Source organism: Rhea americana, unplaced genomic scaffold (genome assembly GCF_003343005.1).
Source record: "Rhea americana isolate MKP2758 unplaced genomic scaffold, rheAme1 scaffold_287, whole genome shotgun sequence".
Taxonomy (NCBI): Eukaryota; Metazoa; Chordata; class Aves; order Rheiformes; family Rheidae; genus Rhea; species Rhea americana.
The window spans coordinates 845,974-854,650 of NW_028186409.1; the positions used below are offsets into that span (position 1 = coordinate 845,974).

The window sequence follows — 8,677 nt, forward strand, 5'->3', positions numbered from 1 at the left end:
TTCTTATTTTTATTTTGCTACTTTTTGCTCCCTGCATAGAGGCCCTGTGCGTCATTCCTTCTGGGTTTTATTTGATTGCCTTTTGGAGATGAAGAGATTAATATTTCATCAAATGTAAGGGGAATAAATAACCAGATCTGAAAGACATCCAGAATCTCTCCTCCCTTGACTGGCATTTAAGGGCCTTAATGTGGGGATGGGGAGGGGAGGAGAAATTTTTGCCCAAAAGAATTTCTGAAGAAGATGCAATTCTTACTGTGATCTCTGTAGGACATTTCCATTGCCAATGACATGGCCGTGCCCATGAGGTTGTGCTCATGGACAAAGGAAGGGTGTACCTAGCCTTGTTACTAGACATCAGTTGTAACCTTCAGGGAGATCCCATCAACAACTGTGGAAGATGAGGGAGACCTCAGGCAGGGAGACTAGGCAGAAGCCAGGGAGGGACAGACAGATGGCAGAGAGCAGCCTTTAGTCTAGAATGCAGAATCTACATGCAGAATCAATGCTTGTGCCTGAACTGGTTCCAAATGTACCTTCCCATCATGCTCCTCACAGCCAGCTACACAACATCACTTCTATCACTCCACTTCACCCCACACACAAAAGGTATGGACATGGTTCTTCACCTCTCCCCATGCCACTGTCAYATGGTGGAGGCACTTGTGTGTCCCTGCCTCACCAGAGCTACATCCAGCCGCCCTCCATGTAGAGCACAACATAAATATGAGCTGGCTTAGTGATGGGCATTGCCCCCGAAGGACCTGGTAGCACAGCTCAAACGTTCACAAGGGAGGGATGCCATCGGGTATCTTCAGCAGAGATGCAACCTGGGATGCCCAGTTCAGGACGTATCCCAACACTGCTAACAGAGGACACAGCCATGAACGGGACAGCTCGATGACAGCAGGGTAGTGCATCTCTCTTTTGCACCATGCACAGAGCGGAGCTGGACTGATGGGATCAGTCTCCAGAATAAACCTGGGGAACTTTTCCCAACCACAAACTATGGGGTTTTGTCTGATGGGAAATGCCAATTGGGATGAGRAAAAACATTTGGCAGATTTGGGCTGACTTTGCTAAAGCATTTTGATTGGGGAAAATAATAATTATGACTATCATGATTGGTTTATCATTCTCCTCGAGGTTTAATTAGATGTAAAACAAAAGCTTTTGTCTTTCTGTTCCATTCAAAATGACACTTCCTCCCAAAAGAAATTTTAAAAATATGATAGGCTATTTTAAGTCACTCAGAAACCAAATGAAATGTTTAGTTAGATCACAGATCTTCGTGGGCTTCTCAGCTTCCTTGAGTTTGCTTTTTTTAATTTGCAGACACTGTTTTGGGGATCAGTGTCCTTATCCCCCAACAACAKGTCAAAGTGCTGGTCCAGTCACCCAAGCTGGATCTGGGTTTAGCTTTCATGAACAGGTAGGAAGCAGCTCACGCACAGGCTGGCTTCCATGCATGAAAGTGGCAAACACGTGGTACCTACTACTGCATCACCCAGAAGCAAGCGGCAGCGTCTGACTTTTATCCAAAGCATTAGACTGGGATGTATAAATGTGTGACAAATCCCTGCTGGCTCAGAACAACATTCATGTATGATGCATGAGATGGGGATGAGCTCCACTTCTTTCCCTCCTCTTTGCTCCACCCATCATGCCAGAGGGAATCACCTTCCCCTCTCTACCTGGCTGRTGGCTTTATCTCCTCGAAGCGCTCAGCCTGGCCAGCAACTGAATGGGGCTCCTCTCCCCACCTTTGCCACTTCATCTCCATGGAGCACGTTGTAGAAACCAAGCAACAGCGGCAAGGCCAAGGACGAAGGCTTTCCCCCGCAAGCACGTAAGAGCAGCCCTCCCAGGTCAGCTCACAGGTGGATCTAGTCCAGCACACTGTCCTGGTCAGTAGTCAACCACAGATGTCCAGYGAAGAGTAAAGCAACAGGAATCCCTAATGAGAGCAACTTGAACTGTACTTCCAACTTCCAAGGACAGTGGCTAAGGTAGGGGCTGAGCCAGAGGCAGTGTGATAACACTTAACAGTCCCTTGACTCCAAATCCCTTGGAGCGAGGATAGGGAAGCACCGAACTAGCAGACTCTCCACCACTCAGTATCTCTAAGAACCAGCAGACAGGCATCCATCACAGCTGGTCAAAGCAGAACACTTCCTGCCTTGSGAAAGAGGACAAAAGAGGCTTCAAGGCTCAGTATGAACACTGTTAAAGTTATTTATCCACACCTACCTACCAACAGGGACACTGAGGCACACCCCAACATTGCTGATCTCAGCTGTAGTTTTCTGCAGCCAAGCACACCAAGGAGTTACAGGCTAGACTTCTGCCAGCCTGGCCTGTGTGTCCTCAACTCTGAGAGTCCAAATAGGATTTTTTTTCCCAGACATCACACTAGTAAGTAGAGCTCTGTGGCCCACACCAAGCAGTGCTGGCACCARCCCCGTGTGGAATTTGGGACACCCGTGCTTGTCTCCTGCATATGCAGGCAACAGCTCTGGTTGCCTCCTCCTTGGCCATGCCTCACAAGAGGGACATGCACAGCAACACGCTCTGATTTTCTCCAGCTGTACTCGACACAAAGTGGAGGGATGGCTGCAGGGAGGAAGGGGACAACACCAGGAGCAGTGGTTGTGTAAGTCACACGCACCGTGCCAAAGAGCCAGTGTCCTGGAGCTGTCAGGAAACAGAAGTGTCAAAKCATGTGCAGTTACATAAAGAAATAATAATATACCAAAAGCAGATAAAGTCAGGCTAAATCACTGTTCTCCCTCCTTCCTGGATATCTGATATTTCTCTTCATTTTCCCTATCCCTAATACCCTTCTCCCACGTTCGTTTCTCTGCTGCATGAAGGAATTTGAGATTAACCATGACGAATGGACTGATTTCCTTGTCTAGGGGACTGTTTTATTTTTCCTCTGCCACGTCTGACAAGTTGCATTTTCCTATAAATCCCCTCAATTAGGTCTTTAAAAAAGCACTGCATTTGTTTCCCTGATATATGGGGAAGGAGCTATCTTAATGTCCCTGGCAACCACTTCCTTGACTAAAAATAGTTTGGGTGCACTTTGCTTTCCTTTCGTCACCCCACAGTTTTGGCACCTGATAAGAGCATGGTCACTGTGTGCACCTTGCCCAGAGGATGAACCACAAGGCCTGAGGAGGGGGGAAAACGATGCTTTTGCCTCTTTTCTCACCATAACCAGCCTTGGCTCGCTCCTCCACTGCTCAAGAAGGGCGTGGGAAAACGGGGTCAAAGTCCGCTTTGCCCAGAGGACTTGAACCCGGCCTCTTATCCGCTGTCCTTTCCAGGCTCTTCTGGGGTGAGGGAACTTTCCTGAGGCCGCTTTGTGAAACTTTCACATTTTAATTCGAGCTAATTGAAGCTCAGGGTAACATAGAGGTAGCTCTAGAGTCTGCCTCTCACGTCACTTGCCAGAGGGCTGGGATGTTAGGAGACCTAAGAAACGAGTTTCCTGAATTTACCAGAGCTTTACGTATTCTCAAATTCCTTTGCCAAAGCAATGACACAGTTGATTAAATCCAGCTAATGCCAGAAGATTTATGTCTGCACTGTTTATTCCTTTAACTACKGGGCCAGGAGCATTTACCCTCTGGAGCCTGAGATGAACCATCCACACAGGTCCTGGGTGCAATCCTGGGCTGGCCGCTCATGCCCTGGACCAGCCAGCAGTCAGCGATCCCTCATACTGCCATGTCTGCTGGTGGTGCTTGGAAGAGAGCAGGTTACGGCCATGGCCCCTGCGTGGTTTGGAGAGAGACACTTGCCACTGACATGTCAGGCACTTAGATATGTGAAAGGGGAAATGTGTCCAGTCCCCGCAGGAGCATCGTGACCGGTGGAGGCTGCTGGGTGTCAATGCCAAGGCRACATCTCCTGTCATCCCTTTATTTTCCCGGGACGCACCTCAACTCCAGTTATTTCCACAAGGAAAGAGAAAAGCTGTAACGTGCTGAGTGGCTCTTTCTCCTGCTGCTGAGTCACTGCAGGCAGGTAGAGTCCCGGCGCCTCTCCCTGGGGCTGGCACAGCGGCCGCGGCTTGCAGCAGCCCTCTGAGCCCCGGGATGGATGCGGAAGGTGTGCCACGAAACTCTGCCCCAGCGCAGAGAGTGGGTTTCACCCAGCGCAYGGCATGCCCAGAGGCTCGACGGCTGGGACATGGGGAAGCCTGTCCGGTGCTTGCAGATGGGGTTGGCACGTCCCGAGTGCCCCTGGCACCAGCAGGAGCATCTCATGGTTAGGGTGGAGGGGGRGAAATCAGTTAAGGCTCCAGGAGCCTTGTGCTGGCTCCCCTGCGTGATCCCTTGCTGCTCTCCAACCTCACCAGGACACATTTCCGCACTGGATATACGTTCCCCAACCCAGTGCCCCTCTCCCTGGTCAGTTCAAGCCCTCCTGTCCCTGCTGCATTGCCTATACCCTGCTGGGTAAACTGCTCTCCACTCAGCAGCCCCACCCCACCTCCTCTGTGACTCAGTTTCCCCTGTTGTAGCCTGRTCTGCTTCCTCCAGCTCCAAAGCCAAGCTCAGGCTATCCCGGGTTGCAAACGATGACTGTTGGTGTTGCAGGCACAAGGATGGACATGGGGCTGCAGGGGTAGGAGCAGCTTGCCTCTGCTGGGGGGGCTTCAAGGCACCAAGAGCCCCTGCTGCCTCCCCAGAGGGAGATGCTTGAGTGAAAGGACAGACCTTTGCCTTCCCTTCCCCCAGCCCCTCTGCCAGAGCCTTGAGCAAGATCYGCGACTACATAAATCCTCCCATAAATTGCAGGCAAAAATCCTTTTGCATACACACAGGTGTCCGTAGCCTCCACAAAAGCGCTTGCAGTGGCAGCAAAACGCCTGCCTTTGCGGAGGAATTGTCTCCCACTGGAAAACGGAGGAGCAGAGCCGGGAGACGCGGTCCAGGCGGGGCAGGGGCTTGCCCGCCCTATGCGAGGACCCCTCCCCAGCAAGGCAAGGCAGGGCAGGGCAGGGGGAGAAGAGGACTTCCCAAGGCAGCAGGGAAGTTTTGCTTGCAAAAGGTGCTGAGCGAGGGGATGGCAAGAAAGAAAGAGTTGCAAGGCACCGGGGCTGTGGAGGAAGGAAAGGGGGAGGAGGAAGCGGCAGAGGAGGAGGGAATGGGGGGGGGAGGAGGAGGAGGATGGCAAGGAGAGATGTAACCCATCCCCAGCCGAGTAAGGGAGCTGGAAGGTGGGAAGCCCAGACGACCGGCTCAGAGCAAGATTATAAAAGGCAGGAGTAGGTTGTTGAGCAAAGGGGAGGGAGGGCGAAAGGCACCTGCTTCCGTCCGCACAGCTCGGCGGGGACTCGGGTCAGCAAGAGTCACGGTGCCAGGAGCCTGGGTCCGTGTCGGTGACCACCTTGTTTGCACAAAGCCTAGAGGATTTTACCCCAGACGGCAGAAGGAGCCCAGCAGAAGTGGGGACCACTGCTAAACATGCCTGGGAGAGCTGGGCGTAGTGGGAGTTAAGGATGGTACCCAKCATACGTCCTACCCTCCTCCTCTTCCTCCTCCTGCAGGTAAGATGCTCGCAAGCCCTCTTCTCCTAAATGGGCTCTCCTGCCTTTCTCCCCATCACCCCTTCGCATCCTGAACCGCTGGGTTTCTCTTGAGTGACTTTTTCATTGCATTGAATGAAGGGAAGAGTAAAATGAGAGAACCCATCACCAAGAGCCCCCAGGATTCCTCCAGACAAAGTGTGGGGTCTTGGCAAGTTCCTGGTGCCTCCAAAAATGGGAGGCTGGCATTGGTGAAAGCATCAGTCCGGGGGGGGGGGGGAGGGGGACTTCCAACCTGGAAGTAGCAGGTGAAGGACAGGGCAGGTCCTCAGCCGGCTGCTGTTCTGGTGGTAGCCAGGAGATCCCAGCTCAGGGCTGGCATCTGGGTGCGGTAGAGGAGCCAGGGCAAGTGGCCCTGCAGAGCAGCCCAGCTCTGCCTTGCACCTCCCAGTATCACCAGCTGTCACCAGTTTCCCTTCTGCTGCTGAGAGGAGGCAGGGGGTGGCTGCTCTGGGGGTGTGATGGATGGGGACGGCACAAATGCATAGCCAAATTCTACCCCTCAGTTATTTTCCTAAAGAAACTGCTTCTTTTTTCCTAACTGAGCACAAGACTTTAAATTGTTCACTAAGGAAATGTAGCCACAGATAATTTTGCAGCTCTGCACAAAATGCAAATGCTTTGTCACAAACAATATTTCTCTTCCCTGAGGGCTCATCGAGAAAGCAAATGTTCCCAACCCAAAGAACATTTAAATCCCAAACCCTGGGGGAATGACAAGAAAAAAAAAAACATTTTTTCAGTGAAAACCTGAGCATTAAATTAACAAAACTGGATAAGCAGTTACACAAAGCGATCAGCTTTTTGCTTAAATCGCTATGTCAAGAGGGTGAAAAAGAATTTGCCTGGCTCTCTGCAAAATGCTGTCTCAACAGCACAGTTGCAATTGCAGAGCTGGACTGACACAAAAAGCCGCGGGTCAGCCCTCCCGCCTTAGCYGAGTTGCGGTTTGCCTCCCGTGGGCTGGTCTCAGAGCCGTGCACCCCCAGCAGCAAGACCGGGGAGGTGGATTTAGCTCCACATTTGGAACAGGAAAGTTCTCACCTAAGTGATGCAAAGAGCTCACATGTGCCAGCCAAGCCTGCTGCCAACTTGGTGTTGCTTTTAAAAGCTGCTCTTCTGAACAGCCTGCTTTCTTCTTCACCTGCTTGGTCCTAGTTCTGTTTTATGAGAGCTCTTTTGCGGTTGTGTTCCCTGGTGCAGATTTTGCTTGGCYATGGTATAAGAAAAGGTGAGGGAAAGCAGGACCTTTTCTCCCCAGATCTGTTCCCATGTGTGGGGACAACGCCGGCAAAGCCACAAACCCCATGCAAGAGGGGCAAGGTCTGCGGTGGGCAGTCGTGATCTGACCACTAAGAGCATTTAATCCTACGAGGGGTCCCAGCCATCGTCAGACATGGGAAAACAGGTTCCCGATAGTGCCAGTGGTCCTCAACGCCCACCGCAGTGAATCAGAGACTCCCCAGCCACATTGGCCAGCCCTAAAAAAAGAAACCTCCGAGCTAGGTCTGGGAGCACAGCCCCAGCCACGCGCAAGGCAAAGCCTCTCCTAGCAGCCACACGGGCTAAAAGTGACCGCGAAACCACAGCCCGAAGCGAGCATGTCCCTGCAGCCTGGCAGACCCGCACAAGCGTCCAGCCACGCAGCGCAGAGACCTGCAGCAATCCAGCGCCGAGAGCAAGCGCAGCGGGGGCTAAGCTCTCCCGCCTCGGCCGGTTCTGCAGCCTGCAGGTCTCCGGGCTGGCACAGCGCAGGTGTTTCCGATGCACCTGGCTGTCGGCTCCAGTTTAGCGTAGGTTTTGTCCCCGCTGTCTTGCCAGGCAGACATCCCTTGGAGAACGGATAGATGGACAAAGAGACAGGCAGACAGATGTGCTGCAAAAATGTTCTTTTTGTGYCCTGCAAGTCCTTTAAACAGATGAAAGAAAAAGAAACAGTTCGCCTGCAGTTTTGTCAGGCACTGATAAAATCATTTGGAAAAGCCCTATTATTTTATGAAAATGAGTTTGATGGGGGAAGGGGGGGGGGAATTCCCCTCACCCTCCTCCACATCTCATCAGCTCCAGCAACAATAAACACGAAACCGGGCCACCACCCCTTCGCTGCTCAAATCTCTGCAGGAGACACGGAGCCTGCAGCAGCAGGACATGCTGATCCTGGGGATCTCTTCCAGTCCTGGGTTTCCTTAAAAGCCTGAGTTAATTCTGGGTGTACGAAATCACCCCCGTGATTTCGCAGCTCCAGTGAAAGCAGAAGGGAATGGCAATGGCACAGGCTGTTCCCAGAATAGCTGCTCTATCGCCATAGGATGAAAGTATAGAAATACAATGAGCCTAGCCTGCAGAGACCGTTCGACTCCAGCCTGAAACACAGCCCTGCCCCACGGAAATTCAGCGCAGAGCCYGCTGCAGGTCTGGCCCAGAAGTCTGTCGTGAGTGATGAGCTCAAGATGAGRTCCGAATCCATCACCAGCCCCAAGCTGCAGGATTTAGAGAGCCTGGATCCCACTCTGCCTTTGCTRGCCTGGGATGGAAAACAGTTTTCAGGCTCAAAAGAAAGGAAAAGTCGTTAGCAGAGGGTCCCTGAACAAACTCAGCCCAGGAGCCATTCCCCAACACTTGAAAGCTGTCAGTTAGGAGAAGATGGCTCTTCCTGAAGATGGGATAACACGCCTAGAGGCCCATCTGTTGTTTCCCCCCCAACTGTATGTTGAGCTAATAAAACAGACTCTCCTTCACTGTAGACAGTGCCCTGCTTCACCAGTGAGTCACTCAACATGAAGCAGAACAACAAGATTCAGAAGTCAGTGGGCAAAAGCTTTTGCCCTATCTTTTACAGATCACGGTAGCTCTTCCACCCTGAAATCCTGTACTATCTGCCCTGAAAATACAACAGCAAAAACTGCCAATGCTTTACCATAGCCAGGGTTTCCTTAGCTATGTATGCAGATAAACTGGAGGAAAATTATAAGTGAATTAAATGGCACATGTACAACCCAAAGTATGAGCCTACAAAAGGTGGTAGTTGAGGGAAGGTGCATGGGGCAGCCAAGAATGGGACCTTGGGAGGTAATT

General features: G+C 51.8%; 1 protein-coding gene across 1 annotated transcript in view; it reads left to right on the forward strand.

Annotated features, from left to right (window-relative positions):
- The first annotated feature begins 5,437 nt into the window (after window positions 1-5,437).
- Window positions 5,438-8,677, forward strand: part of CRHR1 (corticotropin releasing hormone receptor 1) — a 31,041-nt gene continuing 27,801 nt past the window's right edge. The window contains exon 1 of the mRNA XM_085308947.1: window positions 5,438-5,563. Coding sequence (XP_085165073.1) covers window positions 5,516-5,563 — 48 coding nt within the window. The 5' untranslated portion in view covers window positions 5,438-5,515. The remainder of the gene's footprint in view (window positions 5,564-8,677) is intronic.